The sequence below is a fragment of the Narcine bancroftii genome, chromosome 7, assembly GCF_036971445.1.
Source record: "Narcine bancroftii isolate sNarBan1 chromosome 7, sNarBan1.hap1, whole genome shotgun sequence".
Taxonomy (NCBI): domain Eukaryota; kingdom Metazoa; phylum Chordata; class Chondrichthyes; order Torpediniformes; family Narcinidae; genus Narcine; species Narcine bancroftii.
In genome coordinates, this window is record NC_091475.1 from 39,457,290 (window position 1) to 39,483,978 (window position 26,689).

A 26,689-nucleotide genomic window follows, 5' to 3' on the forward strand; every position below is an offset into this window, starting at 1 on the left:
GATCTGCTAGCCACCTCCCACTTAATGATATCTAGGAATCATCCCCTCCCACCATGCCACTTGCCATGGACTCCCTGCCTTGCAGTCTCCTCATTGTGGCTTATGGATCATACGCATAACCAGAGCCATTAATGCCCATCAGCATCCTTCTGCCTCCAATGCACTCGCTGCTTTACCCATTTTTCCCACCCCCCCCCCCAATCTTCAGCTCACTAACTCTATCCGCCTGTGACTTTAGCTTTGCTCTCTGCACCCTTTGGTCATTTCCACTTATTCCCTGCTTCACTTGGGGTGTTACCATCTCAGAACTTTGTTCCTTCCAGTCATTTCCACCCCCCCCCCCCCCACTCCTCACCAGTCTTCCATGGCCTCTCAAGGACACCAAAGCCCCCCCCGTTCACCTCTTCCCCCCCCCCCAACCCACCTCAGGACCCCACTTTTAAGGGTACAGCAATCCCATACCCGCCATTGTGTTCCTTCCCCAACCCCACAGACTCACTCCACCAACCCTTTCCCCATCCATTCCCCTTCATCCATCCCCGTCTATAACCCCCCAATTCACATCCTTGTTTCTCCTCTCCCATATGCTTTGATGCTTCCTCTTCTTTCACCCCTCCTTTCCTTTTACAGTTTTTCTTTAAACCTTCTGAATTCATTAGTCATTTAAGCTCCTAGTATCTGGGCAGCACGGTTGGCATAGAGGTTAGTGCAACACCTCTACAGCGCCAACAATCGGGACAAGGGTTCAAATTCTACACTGTCTGTAAGGATTTGTATGTTTTCCTTATGTCTGTGTTGGTTTTCCTTGGGGGCTCCAGTTTCCTCCCACCCTTAAATCTACCAGGGATGAAGGTCAAGCAGGTGTAATTGAGTACCACAAGCTCATGGGCCGAAATGGCCTGTTACCATGCTGTATGTTTAAACTTATAAATTTTCTCTTATTTGCTGCCTTTTCACCTCTTTCTGTTCCATCCTAGTTCAAAATTAGCAACAATTGCAAATTTTTTGTCAGTTATTCAATTAAAAAAATCAGCTGACTGTGAAAATTGCCCAGTTGTGTAAAATCTTTGGAAATGCTCTAAAGAGATATACAGTAATATGACTTACTGTGCTTGTATATGTATTTATTTTGTGCTGTTTAATTTGGTTGAAGAATTTGAACATCTAATGCATTGTTCTCTTTTCCCACAGATTCTACCGGCATTATGCGTGTTGATATACCACACAGACATTAATGTAAGTGATATGACTCGCATCAGGGAATTTTTTAGTCTTTTGGGAATGTGTATTGTCATATTTAATACATTTTAATATAAGCAGGATGGTGATTCATGAATTTTTATAAGCAACTTTATAAATGTGCAAATGCATCTCTTGTATCATGAGGAAATTCCACAATGTGTCCTGAACTCCGACCGATGTAGGAAGTATCATCAGCTGGAGCTTGAACAATAGTTGAGGCAACTCAATTCAGGGCACCCCTCTCAAGGCATCTTTTCTTCAGCTAGCCTTCAATTCTGAGCAATAATGGAGAGAAGAATTTTTCATTTGAATCCTGCCAAGACTATAACACTGGCTCAGCTGTACAGGGAAGGAGAAGCGGATAATAGTTATAGGCCATTCTCTAGTTAGGTAAGCATCTTTGGTGGCAGAGCAAGTCCAAGATAATGTTTTCTGGTGCAGAAAATTCTTAAGCGGGGAGATGAGCACTCTGTGTTTGTGATTCATACTGATTGGTTGAAAATGGGACGAGCTTGATTTTTATGGAAAAAAAAACTAAAGTAAAACCTCAAAACTGGTAAATGCCCATGTTGTCCTTGGCACATGCTAACAAGCACAAAGAAAAGGGGAACTTCCAGATTAATGTGTGATTGAGATAGTACAGGAGGGAGATTCTTCGGCCATTGCAATTATTTCTGTGGGAAATGGGACCTGTCAGAGCCAGATGGGTTGCACCTCATCAGGGACAGAGTCCTTATTGGGAGGTTTACTTTGGTGTAGAGAGTTTAAACTAGTTTGGCAGGAGAATGTGTCCATTTCTGGTTAGCAAAATGTAATGATACCATGTAAATCAAGGGGCCTCACCTTTTTACAATTTATAGAAATGATTATGTGAATGCACTGATAGCGTGGTTGCTAAATTTGCTGATGACACAGATGGCCAGGAAAGTAAGCTGTGAAGAGGACATAAGATGCAAAAGAGTAACCGTAGATTAAATGCATGGGTAAAGACCTTATAAATGAAGTTCTTCTTGAAGTGAATGGAGAGTATACTATTGCCAAAATTAAGAGGCAAATTAAGGAAAGAAACATTTAAAAAATGTTGGTAAAATCCACAAAAGTATGGTCTGGTGAGTTGGACAGGAATGCAGCGAATGAAATTTTATTCATGGAAGTGTGAGGTAATGCATTTGGGGTGTAATGTGAGGAAATATACAAAGAAGTGGGGAGAAGCAGAAGGATCTTGGAGTCCTCAAAGATAACAGAATGGATTAATAAGGTGGTTTAAAAAGACATACAGGGTGCTCTTTTTTAACCAAGATGCTGCCTTTAAGAGTAGACCAGTTCTACAAATGTGCACAATGCTTCTAAGACTGCAGCTTGAGTATTATGTTGAGTTAACATATTATTAGGGAAGATATAATTGGAATGCAAATTGTGCAGAGGAGATTTGAGGACCAAGACTGAAAGATCTTAATCATGTAGACAAATTGGATAGGCTGGGATTTTCTTCCAAACGTAGAAAGCTTTAAGGGAAGATTTAATTAATGTGTATAAAATTGAGAGAAGGTTTTATATATACATGATAATAAATTGTAAAGACCTTTTTACTTTAATAGGGAAATCAAAGAACAAGGGTTCAGATTTAAAGTAGTTGGTAAAAAGATTAGAGGGGAGGATTTTTTTCTCCACTTGGAAGTGGTAAGCATCTGGAAATCACTCCCTTTAAGGATGGTGGAGATGTGAACCCACACCATATTGAGAACACCAGTTACAAAACAGGTACCTCATCTAATCTCACCTTTCAGTGCTCGTGCCATAGTCCTGCAGGCCCTAGGTCTTCAAATTTACAAGATCCAGGACCTTCAGGACAATGGCTCAAGCACTGAAAGGTGAGATTAGATGAGGCCCCTAATTTGTAACTGGCATTGACATAAGTCTGTGTCATAATTATACACAAATATATTTTGGCTTAGTTGATTGTCATCTCATTCCATGCTGCCATTTTCTATTATGCTGTCACTCCTATTGGCATGAGAAAACACTTGTTCATATTATGAAAACTTCTTTAGAGCAGCCATTCTGATTTTAACATTGATGTGGATTTTGCATTTAGCATCTCAAGAAATTATTGGATCTGTAACCAATGAAAACTTTAATGATTGAAGGAACCTTTTCACCTTTCAATCAACCTGCACTTGGCTGGGAATATATCTAATGATGCAGAAGTGAGATTTCCTTCTTTGGTACCCACTGTATTATTATGGTGGAGCATTAAGCTATTTAGCCGTAGTCAAGTATTTGATGTCATGTCTATTTTGCAGAGATGAAGTCTAGGGGTAGTCGATTGTTTTTTTTAAAATTACAGAATTGAACTACGAACCTAATGGATATTCTGGCTTACGATCCACATGAGCCCTTTCTCACATATTCATCTCACTATAAACAAAAGCCACTCATTTTCCTGTCTGTGTACTGGCACTTTTGTAAATGCATCTAATTTGTTTATATCAATTGCAGTGTGGTAACAAGTTCTACACTCTATCCAGTTTGAGTACAGAAACTGCAAATGAATTGCCAATGGGATATTTGGTGACTACGATGGGTTACAAGCTCATACCCGTATAAGTTTTCTGATTGGAGGCATTAACCTGATGTGATTTTCATGGGATCTATTTATTTATTTTAATATATTCAAGATACTTGTGGATACAGTCTGGGCTTTGTCCTACCTGACGGATGGAGGTAATGAACAAATACAGATGGTAATTGATTCTGGTGTGGTGCCTTTCCTCGTTCCACTTCTAAGTCATCAAGAGGTCAAGGTTCAGGTGAGAAAACTTTAGAAATATTACACTCTCCAAACGAACAGTAGAAGTAAAAAGAATTCAATCAAAACAGTGTTGAGTGCATTTTTTTGGTTTCACTTTCAAAACTTTGCCCATCTTTGTCCTTTTTTCTGGTTTATTCCAGCTCTTGTGCAGTTTGTTTTAATATTTATGTGAAAGGGCTTTCATGTACTAGGTCAGTTTCCCAGCATGAAAGGAAGTGAAAGCAGCACCTTTCTTCCTGATCACTGCTCTAGTTAATCTACATAGAAAAATGTTGAGAAATCTGTGAAAGGAATAATAATTAAGCAATCATAACAATTATTAACAATAAATGTTTTTAACTAAATAGTAGAGAGGTGGGTTCAACAGTTTGGAAAGGGGTGGATAAAATAAATGAGAAGATTGAGGATAAAGTAAAAGGAAAAGTTAAAAGAGAGAAAAGTAAGAATAGAGTGTATAATGCTCAAGTGCAAAAGAGGCAAAAATTACCAGTTTTTAAAAACATAATAAGTATAAGGGCACTTTATATGAATGTCTGTATTATTCGATACAAGGTCATTGAAATTGTGGCACAAATCAATACAGAGTAGTATGATTTAGTGGCCATTACAGAAACATGGTTGCTGGGTGGAGAGGATTGGGAACTAAATATCCAAGGAAGGGGAGGCGGGTTAATGCTCTTAGTTAAGGATAAAAATCAGGGCAATCATGAGTGATGATGTTAGATTTAAGCAGCAAAATATTGAGTCGATCTGGGTAGAGATTAGGAATGGTAAAGGGGAAAAAAATCACTGATGGGAGTTGTCTATTGGCCGCCCAGTAATAACATTACAGTGGCACAGACAATAAACCAAGGATGGAACAACAGTTATCGAGGGAGACCTTTAATGTGCAAATAGGGTGAATCAGGTTGGTGGAGACAACCTTAAGGAGAGCATTATAGAATGCATACTAAATGGATTTCTTGAACCTACAAGGAAATATGCTATCTTGGATCTGGTCCTGTGCAATAAAAGATGGGTAAAATTAGTGATCTTGTAATTAGGGATCCTCTTGGAAAGAGTGATCATGGTATTACTGAGTTTTTTATACAAATGGAGGGCACAATTGTTCAGTCTAAAACCAGTGTATAATTCCTAAACAAGGGAAACCACTAGCGGATGAGGGAGAAGTTGGCCAGAATAGAATGGGAACGCTTGCAGTATGAAGGGACAATTGAGGAACAATGGAAGGCTTTTCAGAGATTTTCACAGTGCCCAACAAAAGTATATTCCAGTTAAAAGCAATGACAGGAAGAGTGGGGACAGCCAGCCTTGGATAACTTGGGAAATAAAGGAAGGCACCAAACTAAAAGCTCATGCCTACGAAGTCAGAAAAAGCAAAGGGAAAATAGAAGATTGGGAAGACTTTAAAAAGCAACAAAGAATCACAAAGTGAGCAATAAAAAAAGGGAAGGTAGACTATGAAAAAAGATGAGCACAAAATGCAAAAACAGACAGTAAAAGTTTTTATATTAAAGTGCAAAAGAATGGCTCAGTTGAAGGGTGGTCCCTTTGAAGATGAGAAGGGGGAATTGATATTTGGTAATGAGGAAATGTCTGAGGCTTTGAAAGACTATTTTGTGTCTGTCTTCATGGTGGTCTATCTACCATGCCAAAGACAGATGTGATGGGAGGTGAAGACCTGGATGTAATATCTATCACTAAAGAGGTAGTACTCTGAAAACCTGAGATCTAAAGATAGATACCTCCCATGGTCCTGATTGAATGCATCCCAGGGAACTGAAAGAAATGACATAAGTTATAGTCGAGGCTTTGGGGATAATTTACCAACATTCTCTGGACTCAGGGCAGGTCTCGGCAGATTGAAAGACAGTGAATATCATGCCACAATTAAAAAAAGGTTGTAGGCAAAAGGCAGGGAACAAAAGTTAGTTTAACAACTGTCATGGGAAAAATGCTTGAAGCTGTCATTAAAGAAGAAATAACAAGGCATCTGGAGTGAAATGGATCCCAGGTGGATGCAGCCTGGATTCAGCAAAGGCAGGTCCTGTTTGACAAAGTTACTGGAGTTCTTTGAGGATATAATGAGCATAGTAGATAGAGGGGAGCAGATGAATGTTGTTTACCTAGATTTCCAGAAGGTGTTTGATAAAGTGTAGCATAAAAGACATAAGATAAGGATGCATAGAGTTGGGGGAATGGGGGTTGATCCATTAGGTTGGATAGAGAATTAATTAACCAATAGAAAGCAGAGAATTGGGGTACGGGGGTGTTTTTTTGGTTGACCATCAGATGTGAGCAGGGTTCTGCTGTGATTGGTGCTGGGGCCTCAACTGTTCATGATCGACATCAACGATCTGGAAGAGGGGTCAGAGTGTTGTGTATCTAAGTTCGATGATGACGACACTAAATTGAGTGGAAAAGCAAATTGTGCAGAGGATACAGAGAGTCTACAGCAGTGATTATCAACATTTTTTTTTCCATTCACATACCACTTTAAGTAATCCCTATGCCATCGATGCTCTATGACTAGTAAGGGATTGCTTAAGGCGGTATGTGAGTGGGAAAGCAAGGCTGAGATTTGTACTTAGAAATAAATAAGGAATCAGTGAAAGACAAATTTATATTATGAGATGCAATGAAAGCCTTCATTAGAGGGGAGATAATAAGTTATGAAACTAAGATGGAAAAGGACTACAATCGGAAAATAGAACAGTTGGAAAGGGAGATAGTAAGTATAGAAAAAGAACTAGCTACAAGGGACGATATAACAAAAGGAAGAGAATTGGGAACAAAAAAAACCCGAAACAGCCACTGTTGGCTTCTTATTTCCTTGAACTGCATAAATTAGGAGAAGAACATAATGAAAATAAAGCAAAAGTATTATGAGCTAGGAGAAAAAACACATAAACACTTAAAACAGAACAAGCTAAAAGAACTGTATTGGCATCAAGGAAAAAGGACAAAGAAATTACATATAATCCAATAGAGATTAATGAGAACTTTAAGGAATTTTATGAACAATTATACCAAACTGAGAACGAGGGGAAAGATGATAAAGTAGAAGAGTTTTTAGCTAAAATTGAACTGCTGAAATTGCAAGAAGAGGAGCAAAACAAACTGATAAAACCATTTGAAATAGAAGAAGTACAGAATATATTAAAAAAGCTGCCGAACAATAAAACGCCTGGAGAGGATGGATTCCCAATAGAATTCTATAAAACATTTAAAGAGTTATTAATTCCTCCTCTCCTGGAAGTAATGAACCAGATAGAAGAAACACAAAACTTGCCAGATTAATGTAAAACAGCAATAATTACAGTAATACCAAAGATGGGGAAGGATCCACTAACACCAGCATCATATAGACCAATATCTCTACTTAATTCAGATTATAAGATAATAGCAAAATTATTAGCATACAGATTGGCCGACTGTGCACCAAAAATAGTAAAGCAAGATCAAACTGGATTTATTAAGAAAAGACGAACAGCGAATAATGTCTGTAAATTTATTAATCTAATTTATGCAGTTCAAGGAAATAAGAAGCCAACAGTGACTGTTGCTTTGGATGCAAAGAAAGCCTGTGACAGAGAAGAATGGAATTATTTATTCAAAGTACTACAGTAGTTCAATCTACCAGAAAAATATAGTAATTGGATTAAAGCATTATATAATGGACCATTGGCGAAGGTAACAGGAAATGGATATGTATTGAACGAATTTAAATTAAGTAGGTCAACAAGGCAGGGATGTCTACTATCTCCCTCACTGTTTGCTTTAGCAATAGAACCATTGGCAGAACTGATAAGATTAGAAAATAACATAAAAGGGATAAAAATAAAGGAGAAGGAGTATAAAATCAGTTTATTTGCAGGTGACATCATAGTATACTTAACAAAATCAGAAATATCAATAAAAGAACTACATAAGAACTTTAAGGAATATGGAGAAATATTGGGGTACAAGATCAATGCAAATAAAAGTGAAGTGTTGCCAATGAGTCATGCGGATTATACAGAATTTTAAAAAGAATCTCCATTTAAATGACAAACACAAGCAATCCGATACCTAGGTATTAGATTAGATAATAATTTAAGCCACCTGTACAAATTAAATTATCAGCCACTAATAAAGAAATTGCAGGAAGACTTAGAACATTGGAAAAAATTACCGCTAATGTTGATTTTAAATTGCATTAAAATGAATGTCTTTCCAAGGATACAATACTTATTTCAATCGTTGCCAATTCCCTTAACAGAGAAATTCTTTAATGAACTAAAGAGAATAATAAGGAAATTTTTATAGAAAGTGAGGAAACTGAGGATAGCATTAGATAAATTAACAAAGAGGTAGAACCAAGGTGGTTTGCAGTTACCAAACTTTAAAAATTATTATAGAGCAGCACAATTAAGGTATTTATCAGATAAGGGAAAAACCAGATTGGACTAATATAGAGCTAGATAAAATAGGGAAGAAGGTACCGGAGCTGATACGATACAAAAGCTCACCAGTATTGCATCATTTACTCAATAAATGGAAGAAGATTCACTTAGAAAGGAAAAAAAAATTATAAAATACCAAAATTTATTATTGACGCAAAATCATCTAATCCCTTTTACAATAGATAACTTTTCCTTTAGAGAATGGGAGAAAAAAGGAATTAAAAGAATATAAAATTGTTTTTTTGGGAAATAATTTATTAACATTTGAACAAATGAAGTACAAATATGGAATAACTCATTGTACAATGTTTGCATACCATCAACTGAAAGCTTATTTAAAGGATAAATTGGGAAACAGATTGAGATTACCAGAAGGAAGCAGCTTTGAATATGTTACAGACACAATGATAATGAAAAGATATATAACAAATATGTACATTAAGCTGCAAGATGAGGAAAAGGATGAAATAAGCTATAAACCTAAAAAAAGTGGGAAAAGGATTGAAACATAAAGATAAAAAATGAAACATGGGAAAAGTTACATTCTGGAACAATGAAGAATATAATAAACATGAGGTTACGCATGATACAGTATAATTGGTTACACAGGTTATATATCACGCCCCAAAAGTCAACATTATCAGATAGATGTTTTCGCTGTGAGAAGGAAATGGGAACAACAGTACATGCAATTTGGGCATGTGAGAAAGTGAAAAGGTTTTGGGAAGATCTAAATCAGATATTAAATAAAATCACAAAAAACAATATATCAAAAAATCCCGAGATCTTTCATCTAAGTAATATAAGAAGTAAAGAATTAGGCCTCAAACTGGATGAAGCTCAAAAAATATTTATTATGATAGCCTTAGCTGTAGCAAAAATATGTATAATGTCAACTTGGAAATCAGAAGACAGCTTGAGAATACAGCAATGGTACATGGAAATGAATAAATGTATTCCATTGGAAAAAATAACATATAATTTAAAAAATAAAGTCACATTATTTGAACAAATTTGGGAACAGTACATGGAACATAACAGAGAGGGCTTGCCTCGGACCTCCACCCCCTAAAATGATAAGAAGACAAAATGACTTGATCGAGTGTATAAAAGTAGATGACACATTTTTCTTGTTTATTTTCATTGTGTGATGACATTGTTTAATGGTTTTATTGTATTGTATATGTTGAATGTTTAATGGGTTTGGAGGGGGTGGAAAGGGGGGGAGGGAAGGTAGGGGGGTAAAAGGGGAGAAAATGCCACTATGTATATTTAAGAGGGAAATGTTTGTATGTATTTTTATTGATATGGTTCACAGTGTGAAAAAAAACAGTCCCTTAATAATCACAGAGGTATGTGAGTGGAAAAAAAATGGTTGAGAACCACTGGTGTACAGAGAGATATAGATAGATTAAGTGAGTGGGCAAGGGTCCAGCAGATGGAGTGCAATGTTGGTAAATGTGAGGTTATCCACTTTGGAAGTAAAAATAGAAGGTCAGATTATTATTTAAATGGCAAGTGATTGTGTGCTTAAGGACTTGGGAGTGCTTGTGCATGAATTGCAAGAGGTTGGCTTGCAGGTGCAGGAGGTTATCAAGAAGGCAAATGGAATGTTGGTCAAAACTCGAGAGATTGAATTTGGGAGCAGGGAGGTTGTGCTGCATCTGTACAAGGTACTGGTGAGGCTGGATCTGGAGTACTGCATGAAGTTCTAGTCTTCTTATTTGAGGAAGGATGTACTAGCTTAGGAGGCAGTACAGAGGAGGTTCACCAGGTTGATTCCAGAGGCGAGGGGGTTAGCCTGTGAGTTGTTTCTTTTTAGAATTTAGAGGAATGAGAGGGGATCTTATAGAAATGTATAAAATTATGAAAGGCATAGATAAGATTAAGGTAGGCAAGTTGTTTCCATTGGTGGAGACTAGAACTCGGGCACATAGCCTAAAGATTGAGGGTGGTAGATTTAGGGCAGAGATGAGGAGGAATGACTTTTCCCAGAGGATGGTGAATCTATGGAATTCACTGCCCATTGAAGCAGTGGAGGCTACCTCAGTAAATGTATTAAGGGTAGGTTGGATAGATTTTTACAGAGTAGGGGAATTATATGAGGAAAAGGCAGGTAGGTGGAGATGAGCCATGATCTCATTGAATGGTGGAGCAGACTTGATGGGCCAGATGGCCTAATCCTGCTCCTATTTCTTATGTTAATAATAATTAAAAAACATGAATTACAATGTTTGTAATTTTAATTGGCAAGTTGAATAAATATGTGGAGTAGTATCTCATTAACAATTTCTCCTCTTGTATATAGACAGCTGCCTTGAGAGCAGTCGGCAACATTGTGACAGGTACAGATGAACAGACGCAAGTTGTTCTTAACTGTGATGTTCTGTCACACTTTCCCAATCTACTGACCCATCCTAAAGAGAAGATCAACAAGGTAAAAAAAAAACTTGGTATGTTGGCAGCTGACTTGAGAGGCACTGTTGGTAAACAGTCTTGTGAACATAACAGAATTTAGTTTTTAGTATACAAGTCCCAAATGGCATACTCACAGCAACAGCAGTTTTATTCGGTGGATATTGAATAGTTGCCATGATCAGCTCATGGAGATCTGAGCATTCTGATTTATTCCTTGGTGTATATTTTTTGGTGGAAGTGTGAAGAGAATATATTTCCTCTTATAGTTCATAGCAATTATTGGCTTGCATGGATTTATTTATCCTAGAAAAGTCTTATTTTTCTTTCCCTTCCTGAGCTGCAAATATGTCAGTTGACCTGGCAGCTTTATAATCTTTTCCCCTCAATTTTCGGTAATCTAAAGCCAGAGTTTGTTTCACCAGGTTGAGCTGGGTACAGGTGCAGCATTTATTAAATGCCCATGAAAACTGGCAGCCCTGAGGCTTTGTGAATCTGCAACGTCAAGGCAATTGGACAATTAATCTGTAACCTTACAATACAGCATATCCATTGTTGTGCCATTAATTTCAAACCAAGCTATTTATACTGATTCAATGAGGATGACAGAATGCCATTCCAGGAGTAGACACCAAGCTTACCTAAAAATGGGGTGCCAATCTAGTGAAGCTGCAGGGCGTCATGCAAGTCAAACAGAAAAAATGGGCTTCACAAGAAATAGTTAAGCTATCACTACAAAAACTTTGAACTCCTCCTACATATACTTGTAAATTGTGACAGGCGGAGGGAGTCTCAGGAACATCTCATCCTTAAAACTAAGCCTGAAACATTCACAGCCATCTTCTGCAATTTAGCTTTCTCCTGAAATCCCACCACCATCAAAGTAATTAAATTCATTCCATGTGATAACAAGAAATGACTGAAAGCACAGGGAATAGTGGAGACAATGAGACTGGAGAGCACCCAGTTGTTGGTCAATAGTTTGTCAATTATCCAGAACATGACTGCTGGAGTTTCTCAGGATTTCTCAGTTTCCCAACCATCCTCACCTGCTTCATCAATCACCTTCATTGTACAATCTTCAATGATGTATGGGAATAGTTGAGATAATTGGAGCTACTTGTGGTTTTAGAGCTAACCATGGAAGCCCTTTGAATTCGTCGTACTGGTGTGCACATACATAGTCTGCAAGAAATTACCGGTTGATTGGGTGGCCGGAATCCATGGTTGATGTTTTACATGAATTGTTCTTGGCAGGAAGCAGTGTGGTTCCTCTCCAACATCACAGCAGGAAACCAGCTGCAAGTCCAAGCTGTAATAGATGCTGGTTTGATTCCCATGATTATTCATCAACTAGCAAAGGTAAGCAAAGAAGATAAAAACAAAACTGTGCAAAGGCCATAACTTGAAATAATGGGGATATTTCAGCAAAATACTAATATTTAATTTTCAAAATAAAGGATTTGATTATTTTAATGTAATGCCTCTATTCATAGCATATTTTATAAAACAGTTTGGACAAATTTATTTGGCGTGTTTTTTTTCAGCTAGTGCTGATGTCGATTTTTGATGCTTTGGACTCATGTCCTGGTTTTCCAGGACTACCAACAAGCGCATATACTCCGTGTCTTGGTTTTCGGGACTAGCTTTATACCCAACCACATACTATACTTTACTACTGTAAAGGTTTACCCATGGACCCAATCCAGAGTATATATGATGAAAATGTAAAAATGGCAGGTCCAAAGGGTTAATGCTCAAATCTTTGACAGTGCCCTCCTGCTGTAACTTGAATTTGCCAACAAAGGCAATTCCTGGGAAGGTGTTTTGTGGCCTGCAGCTAAAATGACAGGATATGATGCTCAAGCATTGTGAAAGAAAATATTTCATAAATGTGCATTTATAAAAGGGTTAAACTAAATGCTTGAATTTCTTAAGTGCAGGTGAATTTATTTTATTTTGTGACTAAGTTCTGCCACTATTACATAATAGTGTGGTTAAATAAGGGAGGGTAAGGAAAATACATTCAGCAATGTTTCTTTGGTTTAGATTGTGTTTGAAATCCATGGAGAACATTCCTATTTTCCACTTTGCCATGTCTGCTTCTTCACTGGAGCATTCAAAAAACAGAACCCTTCAATCAACTGCAATTTATATGAATGTTGAGAATATTTTATAGAATGAAATGGTTACTGAAGCTGCATTCCTGCAATGAAAGTTGATCTGCTTTTTCCTTCATTGTAGGGAGATTTTGGAACTCAAAAAGAAGCGGCGTGGGCAATTAGTAATTTGACAATCAGTGGGAAAAAAGAGCAAGTAAGTGAAGGATACTTCTGAAGGCAGAATTCTGACTTTCATTGTATTTTACTGTTTTTCCCATATCTCTTTTCTTTGTTTATTCATTTCCTTTTTATGAATTCTATATTTTGAATCTCAAATCTGTGGCCTAACAACTCTTGCACCACAGAGAGTCTCGTACTCTTTACTTTTAACCTTCCATGGGAATTTTCTATTTTTTTTGCCTTGCGGACTATTTTGCACTGTTTTACCTTATCAAAACTCTCAATCGTGAGTACCACAAGCAGAGTGTGTATAATTTTAGCTAAAGTTCATCTTCCAGATCTCACCATAGTTAATCCTTGCCTGCTTCTAAGGATATAATGCTAAAGTTAGACATGTTGCCCAATTAGGTATAGAAGTAATTTTAGCAATATGTATTTGCTTTTGCACCAAGTTCTCCTATTTATAATCCCAGGTTCCCATAAACTTTCTGTCAGAAAGCTTTAGAAATTTTCCCGTGAATGTAAATTTCCCTTGTTTATTCAAAGAAATTTTGGAAAAATTCATACTTTTGAAATTTTTATTAAGATTTGTTCAATGCATTTTGAAAACTCACAATTGCATCACAACTTTATCAGTGATATTCAGTTGCAGAACTGGATAAAACTAGGTAATAAATTGCAGTGTACTAAGATATGACATTCCTAAAAATATCTTACCTGAAAGGATTGGAGGGTACCTCAACTTGTCCCATTGTTTAAAAAAAGGCTTCAAAAATAAACCAGGCCGGTGAGCCTGACATCAGAGGTAGGTAAATTATTGGAAGAAGTTCTGAGAGATAGGATATATAGCTATTTGGGCAGCCATGGGTTGATTAAGGACAGTCAGCATGGCTTAGTGTGTGGTAGGTCATGTTTATCCAATCTTTTAGAGCTTTTTGAGGTAGTTACCAAGAAGGTATATGAAGGAAAGGCTGTGGATGTTGTCCTCATGGACTTTAGTAAAGCCTTTGACAAGGTCCCACATGGGCGGGTAGTTCAGAAGGTTAAGACAGCAGGTATCCATGGAGAGGTTGTAAACTGGATTCAAAATTGGCTGTGTGGGTGAAAACAGTAGTAGTGGATGGTTGTTTCTCAGCTTGGAGGCCTGTGACTAGTGTTGTGTCTCAGGGATTTGTGTTTGTTGTCTATATCAATGATCTGGATGATGATGTAAATTGGATCAGCAAGTTTTCTTTGGATCATCAAGTTTTCTGATGACACAAAGATAGGAGGCGTTGTGGACAGCAAAGAAGATTTTCAAAGCTTGGAGAGAGATCTGGACCAATAAATTACAGATGGAATTTAATGCAGACAAGTGTGAGGTATTGCATTTTGGAAGGGCAAACCAAGGTGGGACATGCACAGTAAATGATAGGTACTGAAGAGTGCGGAGGAGCAGAGAGATCTGGGAATACAGATAAATTGTTCCCTGAAGGTGGCATCGCAAGTGGACAGGGTTTTAAAGAAAGCTTTTGGCACCTTAGCCTTTATAAATCAAAGTATTGAGTATAGAAGTTGGGATGTGTTAGGTAAAAACATCATGAGCTGGGAATGTAGAGGGAGTCACCCAGTGCTGGGCCGTAACAAGATGCAGTTGTGACCTTGTACTCTCAAGATAAGAGTGGGGATGACAAATTGATGTGCAGGAGGCTAGCAGATAGGGTCAGCAACAGTTTATTCATTGGACAATGTCATGGTATGATAATTTACTAAGTACGTATCCTAAGGTATATAAAAAACACCACTTGCTGATAACGGCAGAATGCGCCTTCTCCAACTAACACTGTTAGTTGCAAGTGTTACAATCCGGCAATAAAGAACAAAGAACCTTGATTTCGACTCAGTCTGGTGTTTGACTCACTCATTCATGAACAAAGCAGACCTAACAGATGTTATGTTGAAGTTATTTAAGATATTGGTGAGGCTGAATTTGGAATATTGTGTGCAGTTCTGGTTGCCTAACTACAGGAAGGATATCAAAAAGCGCAGAGGTGATATTCTATGATGTTGCCGGGTCTTCAGGAGTTGAGTTACGGGAAAGATTAAACAGATTAGGACTTTATTCCTTGGAGCGAAGAAGAATGAGGGGAGATTTGATAGAGGCTTACAAGATTATGAGAGTGGATGCAAGTAGGCTTTTTCTACTTGGATTGAGGGAGATAAATACAAGGGGCCATAGTTTTACGCAGAATGAGGAAAGGTTTAGGGGGAGCATTAAGGGAAAATTCTTCACTCAGAGAGGTGGGAATGTGGAATGAGCTGCCATCTGATCTGGTGAATGCAGGGTCGAGCTTAAGTTTTAAGAATAAATTAGATAAATACATCGGGGTTATGAAATGGGAGCAGGTCAGTGGGACTAGCAGAATGATAGTTGGGACAAACTAGAAGGGCTGAATGGCCTGTTTACTGTGCTTTAGTGATCTATGGTTGTGCATTGGTCCTAATGTAAATTCTCTGATCTCAGAAGTAAGACAAAGAAGCTCTCACATACTTCATTCAATTTAATGAAAATTAAATTTGATTATTAGTTCTCAACACCGAATGAATTGTTGGCCAAATAGGAGTGGTTCAACGGTTCAAATCTAATTAATCTGAATGAATGAGATAGTAATGCTTAGTTTTAATTATTCCAAAGCTGTCTGGATTTGGAGGTATATTACCTTCTGGTTCAAACCAGTAATAATAAAAGATCCACTCTGAAGCACACAAAGCTACACAAGCTTTCAACTTGTATTCATACATTCTCCTTGTATCCCAAAAAATCTGAGTTAAAAATATTTACAGTGTGTTTGGGTTTGAGAGGTGAAAGATAAATACGTTTCATTTTAATGTTCTCTGCCACATTGACATGGTCGGTTCTCATGTAGCCATATGAATTTTCAATCTTTGTGGGTTGAAACCCTGCAGAAGAGAGCCGTCGACTCAAGTTTTGCTAACAGCTAAAGGATGGTTCTAATTGAGTAAAGGGGAAAACAATTATAGTTAGAGCTCATTACATCACTTAATTTTTCTATTCATTTGTCTTGAATTAATAATTTATTAATTAATCAATGCTTTTAATTTTATCTCTTCTAGGTTGAGTACCTTGTTCAACAGAATGTAATCCCTCCTTTCTGCAATTTACTGGGAGTGAAAGATACTCAAGTAGTACAAGTTGTGCTTGATGGACTGAACAACATTCTAAAAATGGCTGGAGAAGAAGCAAGCATGATAGCAGAGGTGATAGAAGAATGTGGAGGTAAATTTCCACAGCTTAAATTTCTCATTCAGATCCATTTTATTTTTAGCGGCACTGCTCTTAATCATTGAACTAAAGCTGTGTGTTTATGTTGCGGATAAAACATAATGTAGGCTTGTGCTGCTCCATTAGAATTCTAAAATTGGCTGTAACTTGCAAGATCTTCATAGATGTTTCAACAATTTCAAATTTGTTTTCTCCTCACAGGTTTGGAAAAAATAGAAGCCCTGCAGCAACATGAAAATGAAGAAATCTATAAACTAGCTTATGAAATCATTGATCAGTATTTCTCTGGAGATGAGGTAAGTATTTAAGTGATCAGAACGATCCAAGAAGTTGGTTTAGGCAGCTTGATTTCGAGAGAAGGAGAAAGTGGATTCTTAAAGTGGACCCTATATTCCTTCATAATTCTGTGTAAACTCTGGACATCTGTGCAACAGCATTTGTATTAATCTCATCCTTCGGCAGGGTGATCAGAATTTGCCTGCTTTATTTCTGCATATGTTTATCACATGTCAAAACATGGCTTTGCTTTGCTCATGAAGTAGGGAAATGTGGTATTATGAAAGAAAATTTCTTATGGGGTTCTTGGTCTATGATTTTTTTTAAGAAGGTTGTAAATGCTTAATTTATACTTGCGAATCTAAGACTTGATGATAAAGGAATCAAATTTTTATCAGTATTAGATTTATTTTTATGGAGAAACATTCATGGAAGGATATCTGGAATTACTTTTTAACACGAATACTAATCTGGAGGTAAAATGCATTTTTTTCTTGTTACCCCGTTTGCAAGTCTGATACATTCCAGTGCTGCCATTTATGCCTTAATATTTGATTGCTGGCACTACTGTTGTTCTGTAACTGGGCCTAATGCAGAACAACCTCAATTGGATCTTTTCCATCTTCCACTCATGCATGCAACTGGGCATCCTGGCCACTTCTGCGCAACTCTTGGGATGTCTGTGACGACCAGTATTCTTACTGCTGATACAAATGAGATCTGCTAACTCAACTAAACAAAGGATAAAAAATATATTTCTGAATAAACTTTTCAGCCATTAGACCAATTTGGCCTTACAAATACGTGCTGCTCAATTCACACCCCATTAACCTACACCTCAGTATGTTTTTGAAGTTTGGGAGGAAACCATAGTCCCCGGAGAAAATTTGTGCAGATGCAGGGAGAACATTTAAACTTCTTACAGACAGCGTGGGATTTGAACCAAGGCCCAGTCGTGATTGCTGGCGCTGTCAAGGCGTTGAGCTAACTGCTATGCCAAATGTGCCGCTATATGCATAGCAAGGATTAAGAGGGCTGAATTTTGCCTAATTTCGTTTTCTTTCTTTTTATCCCCTTATTGTGATTACAATACACTGTGTTAAATGTGCTCAGTGCCCTAGATCCTATTCTAGTGAGCTAACCTAATAAGTCGAGCAATATTTTTGACATTCCCCAAACTTTTTTCCCCTCAATTTGTGCTGAGTGAGCTGAAGGAGTCAGTGTTTTCCAGTTTATATAATCTAGGAGAACCAAGTCCACCAATTATCAGTCTTGGTGCATCTCATCCCAAATAACCTCTGGCACTGATAATGATAGGTCTCCTTGCATCTGTTGTCCTTGAAAATAATTATTAGTTTAGTAATATAATTGTTTATTTATTTGACTTAGTCCTTTAAAGTATTTGATTGCAAGTGAATATTGACTTCTGTACAGTGTAAGACACTACAAATGTTCCATTTCAATTTGCTTTTTGATCTCTTGTTTTACAGTGAATAATTGGATTGCAAGCAGTGTTCAGATTAAATGTTGATGCTTTAATTCAGTGGTTCTCAACCTTTTTGTTTCCACACACATCCCACTTTAAGTATTCCCTCTGCCATAGGTACTCTGTGATTAGTAAGGTGGTATGTGGGTGGAAAGAAAAAGTTTGAAAACAGCTGTTTTAATCCTACCTAATTGGCTTGTTATGTGCACAGTTTCATAACTTCAAAGGAAATGGGCCAATGACCATTTTTCTCAAGCAAAATATTTCACTAACTATTGGGTCTAGAGCAGTGATTCTCAACCTTCCCTTCCCACTCACATACTGCCTTAAGCAGTCCCTTACTAATCATAGAGCACCAATGGCATAGGGATTGCTTAAAGTGGTATGTGAGTGGAAAGAAAAAAAATTGAGAATCGCTGCTTTAACTTAATGTCAGACAGTTTATAACCGTTGATGGAGGCCTTAATGGTACCACTTCTTTCTTAATATCTCCAATGGGTAAATGGAATTATTTAGAATGAGGGAAAAGCACGGGTGACTTTAAAAAGTCAAAATCCCTTCTTGCATAAACAATGTTCATATACTGATTAATTCTGTTTCTCAATAGATTGATGAAGATCCAAGTCTCCTTCCTGAAGCAACTCAAGCTGGAACTTTCAATTTTGACCCATCAGCGAACCTTCAAACAAAGGAGTTCAATTTCTAAACTGAGAAGATGCTGTAGCTTCCCTACCCCTTGCCTTCCCAAAACAGCAAAAAAATCACCAAACAGGAGTGTGATGGAGGCTCGAGAGACATCCATGCATCTACATTCGATGCTTTTTGAAAAGTCTAATTATCACTCAGCAATTGCCAAAATCTGCTCCCACACGGATTGTTGACACGTGTGCATGATTCTTGTGAGCCCATGAGTAACTATCATATCAGAAAACGAGAGTAATCCCAACATCGCCTGTGATTCTACCTTTTCCTCCCTGGCCCCAGAGTCCTGTGACAGTAATAGCAGTCTCACTTACAACGTTACATATTAGGCACACAAGATAGTTGCTCTCTACATAGAACAGGAAGATTTCTGAATGATTAGGTATTTATTAATGGGACTTGAAAAGAGAGTTGGCTTTGACATGTGAAGTAGGCTTTTTAGAAGACTTTACCCTGGGGCTTGCAGTAGAAGGATTTGCAAACATTGTAGAAACATCACTGGCCAAAGTAGTCCTTGGATGAACTGAAATCAGGATTTTTATTTTTCTGGTGACTGCAAAAATGCCTTTTTGCCACAAGGAGGTTCTATTAAAAAAAAATCCTGCTTGCATCCATGTTAGATTGTTAAGCTTGCATTGCCTCTCAGACTAGGCTGGAAACTAAACCTAATGAATGGAGCCAAGTTTAATTATGACTTCTTGACAGTTTATGCAAATTCTATGAAAAAAAAGCCCCTGCTGATTACTACAACCACTACTAGGAACCTGTTTATTTTTTTTCTACCCTGCTCTTTGGAAGTACTTAACAAATGCTGTGCATGGTGTTTTACTCAAGCTGCAATTATTATATCAATGTGACTTGAGCCTCTGCTTTAAGCTGAAAGCAAGATTCACCCATTTTTATGTTCACATTTAGATTCTCACTGCTAGATAAACCCAAGTTTGTGTACACAAAGAAAAAAACACCTAAAAACTAATCATTTCATCCATTGAGAATCTTGCTTCCAACTATTAGGTGAATCAGTATTTTCTTTAATTTCAGGTTAAACCAATCCAGTAGAAAAGTAAATTGTTGGACTTTTAGTGGGTTTAAACTGTGGAGCTTCCATGTTTGCAGTGACACACAGTCTTAGACAGTCTTGCATCATTTATTGACCGTTCCTTACTGTGGATACTGCTGATGGCTGAATCAACAGCTGTTTTATTAAATTTAGTCATGGACTTGAGTGTTATTGTCAAAGATCTGAAACCACACTTTTTCAAATGGCTACAAAAAAAATTGATAAAATGTGCAAAAAAAGAGTGTAAATCTTTATGGAGAATGTAATCTAAGCATTATGTAAGACTGTACAGTTCAGTGTACATCTGGTCTGTTGACATTGAATGCTTTATTTACAATTTTCAAGGTGCATAAGGTGTTTTTGTGGGTATTGGGCGAGGTGACACCCTTCAGGGATGGGTTTGTTGCTATGGTGATTGGATGTAACAGCTCCCCGACCCCGGAGCATTATTATAATTGGACAGCAGATTGCATTTGAATTAATGTAGTTATCAAGTGTGGGCAGTATCTACTGTAAATGAATCCAAAAAATGCAATCAAAACTCTGCCGATAAATTGTTTTTCATTGATGAACAAAATTGTGCAGGTTTATATCCATCATAATACCTTGCCACCAAGACTGAGCCACTTTAAAGATTACCATATCTTGTATCTTTAAATGATACAAGTTCATATAAAACTGCAAGATTTTTACTTGCTAATGAAACTGTTGTAATGATACAGATAGTGTTTTGGCCTTGTTTATTTATATCCTTTTTATAAATTTTAAATTAAAATCTCTTTAAGGTGGCTCATTTCAGCTCTTCTTCCTGAAGAATGAGTTGGATTTCATTGTGCCTTTGTTTTTTCCTATATATTTTTATGTTGTAAAATCTGCTACATATGGTAACTGCATAATATCCATTCGCACAATATAGAATTTAAAATGTTGTGTGTGTGATTTACTATGTGGAAAGAGACATGACGAAAAATAACTATAGAATCTAAAACTAAAGTTTTTAAGAATTACTTCTTGTTTTAAAGGTCTAAAAGACAAATCATGCCACACTCCCCTCCCCACGCAATCACCTCATCATCTCAATTCATTTTTTCAAAGTATACATCGGTGTCCTTTTGGTAGCCCTCAAGCCACATGAGATGCTAGGGCTTTGCCAGTCCAGCCCTTCAAATAGTTCAGTCTTTGCATCACAGTAGATGCTCAGATGGGTCATAAAGATCAAAGCATGGTGTCCTCTGATACGAGTGTCAAAATGTTTTGGAGAAGAATAATGCATATTTTATTCACATGGTGCAAGTATTTAGTTTGTGTGGTGTTCATATCATGGGCCTATTAAAGAGGGGAAATCCAGCATGGATGTAGGTGTTGGTGAAATGACAAATGAAAATTGTTGGATTTTCCTTTAAATCTTGGACTGTTTGCCATTATATATTTGGAGGGAAAGTTGAGGTGCTGGTTTCAGCTACCACATGAAGTGGTTGCTATATATTTGTCAGGGACATGTATGCTTGCCTACATGCTCACTGGAGAATCTACACAGCTGGTATTTTGGGGCTGATGAGAAATACCAATACTTTGACCATCAGAGTCAACTTTTACTCTTCCAATTTTTGCATATCCGTAACACATAGGAATTTGTAAATTATTTGAAGTCATTAAAATGTAACTAATTTTAATTTAATCAGTGGTTATTTTTCTACGCAGAAATGTTTTAAAATGACATTGCACCCCCAGTGGGACAAAAATATTCTCAAAAGAACTCCCAATAGGATATTCGATTATAAAATGTTTATTTACAAGTGGATAACATGGTGGTTGGCAAAACAATTAGAAATGCTGGCAGACTGAAATAAAATGAGAAAATGGTGGTAATTTGGACATAATTGCTACCTGAAATATTAAACGTGTCTTTCTCATGAGGCTGAAAGCTAATGTAATTATCAGCATTTTCTGTTTTGTATTGGATGCATCAGAATTAATTACAATATTGGGATCCTGTTTGGCATTTTTAATAAGGCATTCTTTTTTCTGGTGGAGGTCCTTGTTGCACAAAACACACTTACAAATTAATCTGAGCAAGAGTTGAAATGAACTACTCTGAACAAGTCTTGATTTTTTTTCTTTGCATATTTGAGTGGAGATTTTTTGATGTAAAGGTATTAATTTAAAAAGCTAACACATAGTTTTGAGACTGTTAATCAATTGTATTTTCTCCCTGGAATTGAGAAGCTTTGGTTCCTGTTGCTGCTTTGATTAAATGATCCCAACTTAACAGCAGAGATTGGCATCCTGATCTCTTGGGCTAGAAAAATTGTGCCAGGGTGAATTCACTTGAGCACAATTAATCCAAATGCAGAATATACAATCGTGATACTGGCAGGATTGAACACTTCATGGGTGTTAACATTGTTGGAACAGCCAGTACCTTTGTGCTTGGTTGAATGAACATCAAAGATGTTGACAGTATCTCTTAGTTTAATCAAACTTATAATAAACCTTTGTTTTGATGAAAGGTTCTGATCTGAAATGTTGCCTGTTCTATTTCTCCCACTGATGCTGCTTGAACCTCTGAGTTCTTCCAGCTGATTGCTTTTTAAAAAAATTCATGATATGTTACAGGATATCACATGCAGAAGTTATGTTTTCATTTGGAGGTTTAAAAATGTGTCCTGACTCCCAATTCCAAATCAATAACGTGTTAAGAAATGTAGGAAAACACAAGTGCTATTATAATTTCTAGATATGTTACAACATCTGTTGGAAGTATAATTTTCACTTTGGCCCTGTAAATCAACTGCTTTCATATTATATATCTTTGAAAAAGATGCTCTAATCAAAATACAACTTGGTGGCATATCCACCTTTTTGTATACTATTTATCACTTAATTATTTTCTAAAGTTTAAATCATCTTTCTCATTATTCATATTCATCCATTTTTTCCTCATAATTTTGGCAAGGTGTTCAATGTGTAACCAGACTCTCATCAGCTTCATTACAATGACTAACTAGAGCATGACCCTACTTCTGTGCATATTTATGCCGTTATCAATTTTAGTGCTCTATTGCCTTTAAACTTCAATCCCTCACTTTGAGTCCTTGCACATCTCCCCAATCCTCTGACTTACTTCAGCTGCCAAATTGCACTGTATCCAATAAATCACTTGACAAACCTGTTTGGCCACATTCTAGTTTTTTTTTTAAATCATCCATCATTTAAGAAACTACTTCCAAATTACTTGTAAACCAGATACTGTCAATACAAGAGTGAAAGAAAAAAGGCATGGAAAACCTATTTTAGACTTGCCCTGACAATTTGGGCACACATCCTCTAGCCAGAGAAAATAAAATCATGGAGTTTTGCAGAATCCCATTTGCCTGTGTTCGGACCGTGTTACTCCAAACCTTTCTTATCCATTTACTTCCTTAAAACATTTAAATGTTACAATAGTACCAACCTTTACCACATCCCTGGCAGCGCATTTCATAGTCACTGCCCCCTGGGTGAAAATAGTGCCCCTCAGGTCCTTTTAAAAATTTTCACCTTAAAATCTATACCATCTAGTTTTAGGTTCCCCTACCCTGGGAGGTCACTTTCATTTCATTTTCCAATGTGAGTGGTTTAACTTTGAGATATATATTTGTAACCAAATTAATCCAGGAATGTTTGAGCCTTCTGAAGGTAAGTGTTATATTGTAGCCTTTATTTGGCTTCAAACCAGAATAAAGCAACTTTAGGGATAAATTATTCTGATCTGACTATGCCTTTCAAATTTAGTGAACAGCATATTATGTTCAAAGGAAGTGGGATATGTTATCAGGCAATTTATCATTTGTTCAAAGTAGGGATATTCACTGATTGAGCTTTCAAATTGGTACCTATTGCACTTTGTTCTGATCATTTCGTGAGCCCACATTTAGCTGAGGTGCCTTGTTAAAAGATGTAAATCAGGCAATAGATTTGAAAATGGAAACAAGAAAAGATATAGTGATAAAAACATGAATAGTTTTCAGAATCAGACGAGCACTTTCCCTCTGTTATTGGAGAAAGTGATTTGTCTAAATCAACCAGATTATTTATTTTTAGAATATTCATTGAGAATATATGAGATTAAAAATGATTTTAAAACTGGTATGGATTTATCAGCAAAATAAATTCAATAACAGTTTCAAAAGCCTGATGTGGTTAGATACGTTGTTTAAAGTGAATAAAATGAATAAACAGAAAATATATAGCAAGGGATGTAACTATGAATACAAAGTGGATTGGGGCTGAAGTAATTTCAATTGATAATTTTTCAGATGGCTATGGTATAATTTGGAACACTCAATTTGATAATATGATGCAAGGTGTTTATATTCTGACAATTATATCATAATATTTCAAGTAACAAAACTGCAAATAGATGAAGCCAGGGCAATAGGTTTGATAATTAAGAACAAAAGATTATGAATTTGTGCAAGGAAATGATTATTTGGCCAAAAGAACAGTTACAGGATATCGTTAAGAAATGGACATTCACCAGTCAGTGGTATGGTTCAAAAGCAGAATATATTTAAAACGGGGTTCAGGTGTTATTTATGGAAAGAGAAACAGTTGATGCTTCAAGTTGAAGGTCCTTTTTCCAAGTTCTGAAACACTAACTCCAGCATTTTCTTTTTGTTTCAGATTTCCAACGTATGCAATTTTTTTTCATTTCAGTGAGTTGAGATACTGAGAAAATTTCTGCTGGAACAGAAAAATTTTAGAACCTCTGAGGAATGAAAAGAGTAAAAAAAATGAAGAGGAAGCTTCAATTTGAAATTGTCACAAAGAAGGGAAGGATTAAGGAAAACGTGCTGTGCTGGAGTATGGAAATTTTTACATCATGTGGTCGTCCTTCCATCTCTTAAGAGACTGGAAGGGGTTGTGGACAATGGCAGGATGGTAGGATTTGCTTGGATTAACTGGCACAGACAATATGGGTCTGCATTGTCTGCGTTTTAGTGCCCATGGAACTTTAACTGTGCTATGAAAACCTTGGATGACAGGCAAGACACTCTTCTAAACATGGCAGACTATCAAACTATGAGGAAGCCGACTACTTAAATGATAGTTGTAATTTTTTTCCTCTTACCATGTCTGCACAGGAGGACACTATCAACAGTGGTTATTGGATGGTGACAAGTTAACATTCACTGCTTGCTTCCTAGATGTCCAGTTTTGCAGCAAGTTTAGTTCACCCTGGGCTAAGGAATATTTTGTTCATTCTTTATAGGCAGAGTTATGTTAACACAAGTTGAAGCTTTGGGTAGAAAATTAACATGGATAGATACAAAACTAACCAGTCAGAATAACCATTTCTGTTTGCATTACTCTGTGTTGGATCAAACTGGAGGGTTTCTTTTTGCATTTCACCTACAGTTACAAAGCAGCTTGAGAAGGAAAGGTAAACTGATGGTAAGTGGACCCTATCAAGGAACTATTATAATTGCGCAAAATCTATTGAAAAAAATTGTAACCAAAATTAAGGAGCATGTTCAGAAAATTAATATGACTTGCATTCTATAATTCCATGCTGTATGATTGGGCTTCATTTTAGGTCAAATCTATTATCTATGAATTCAAGGAAGGTAAAAAGTAAACACAAAGGCTCTTATAAATACTGTGATCTGGAGGTTAGAAAACATCCAGACTTGATACCTGGCCTGTTCTAGGTTCTCTGATTTTAGTGAGGACTTTCTCTCTTCCCCCCTCTCATCAAGAAAACTGGTTTCCTTCCTTCCTCTACACTGGGGTGTGACAGTAGCAGAAAAATTCCACCTGTTCACTGACATCCTGGAACCTGGTGGAAATATTTGAAATTGCATTGTCAATTGGTTTTCGTTCTGTAGGCTTGAGTAAAGATTACTAAATGAGATTTATTTGTGGAAATGCATCCAAAATTTAGAAATGAACTAAAACAGGAAAATGCTAAATTTTTCCATTTGATACGAGTAGAATATCACTGCAAGCTACCCTTTGAATAAATTATTTGAATTGGAAGTAACTGAGACATTTGAGAATGTAAGTGAAATCCTGAGCTTTCAAGATACATGCTTTGCTTCGCTGAGCACTTTTATTCTTCTTCGCATCAGTGTTAAGGATCTCCCAGTGGCCAACCATTTCAATTCTGTGCCCCAATCCCACCCTGGCATGTCTGTCCATGGTCTCATGTACTGTCAAACCAAAACCACATGTAAATTGAAAGTGCAACACACAATTTTCCATCTGGGCACTCCATTGGGATGGCATTAACAGACCTATCTGGTTTCCATTAACCTCCTCCCTGTTCTCCCTCTCTTCCCATCCCTCTGTCTTTCCTCCAGCTCTCCATCCCTTCCCTCTTCATTCACAGAGCCATATCCTTCCCCTTATTTACTGGCGTGCCCTCCCTCCATTATCCACCTATTCCCTGTGCTTGTGGGACTGTGCTCCTTTCCCTGCCACTCCCACCCCACCTTTTTGTTCAGACACTTACCTACATTTTGGTCATACCTTGGTGAAGGACTCAAGCCCAAAATGTTGGTGGTTTATCTTTGCTACATAAAAGTACACTTTGACCTACTGAGTTTCTCCAGCATTGTGTTTTTACTTCAGTCACTGTCTGCAGACTAGTGTTTTACACTTGCATACTTCTTTATCATGGGTGCAATGACTTTATTTCTAGA

At 37.1% G+C, this 26,689-nt stretch overlaps 1 protein-coding gene across 1 annotated transcript in view; it reads left to right on the forward strand.

The window, feature by feature from the left end:
• kpna3 (karyopherin alpha 3 (importin alpha 4)) overlaps positions 1–22,512 on the forward strand; it is an 89,752-nt gene extending 67,240 nt beyond the window's left edge. The window contains exons 10-17 of the mRNA XM_069889712.1: positions 1,192–1,236; positions 3,921–4,052; positions 10,808–10,936; positions 12,172–12,276; positions 13,159–13,230; positions 16,311–16,473; positions 16,681–16,775; positions 18,849–22,512. Coding sequence (XP_069745813.1) covers positions 1,192–1,236; positions 3,921–4,052; positions 10,808–10,936; positions 12,172–12,276; positions 13,159–13,230; positions 16,311–16,473; positions 16,681–16,775; positions 18,849–18,947 — 840 coding nt within the window. The 3' untranslated portion in view covers positions 18,948–22,512. The remainder of the gene's footprint in view (positions 1–1,191; positions 1,237–3,920; positions 4,053–10,807; positions 10,937–12,171; positions 12,277–13,158; positions 13,231–16,310; positions 16,474–16,680; positions 16,776–18,848) is intronic.
• Positions 22,513–26,689: the final 4,177 nt, after the last annotated feature.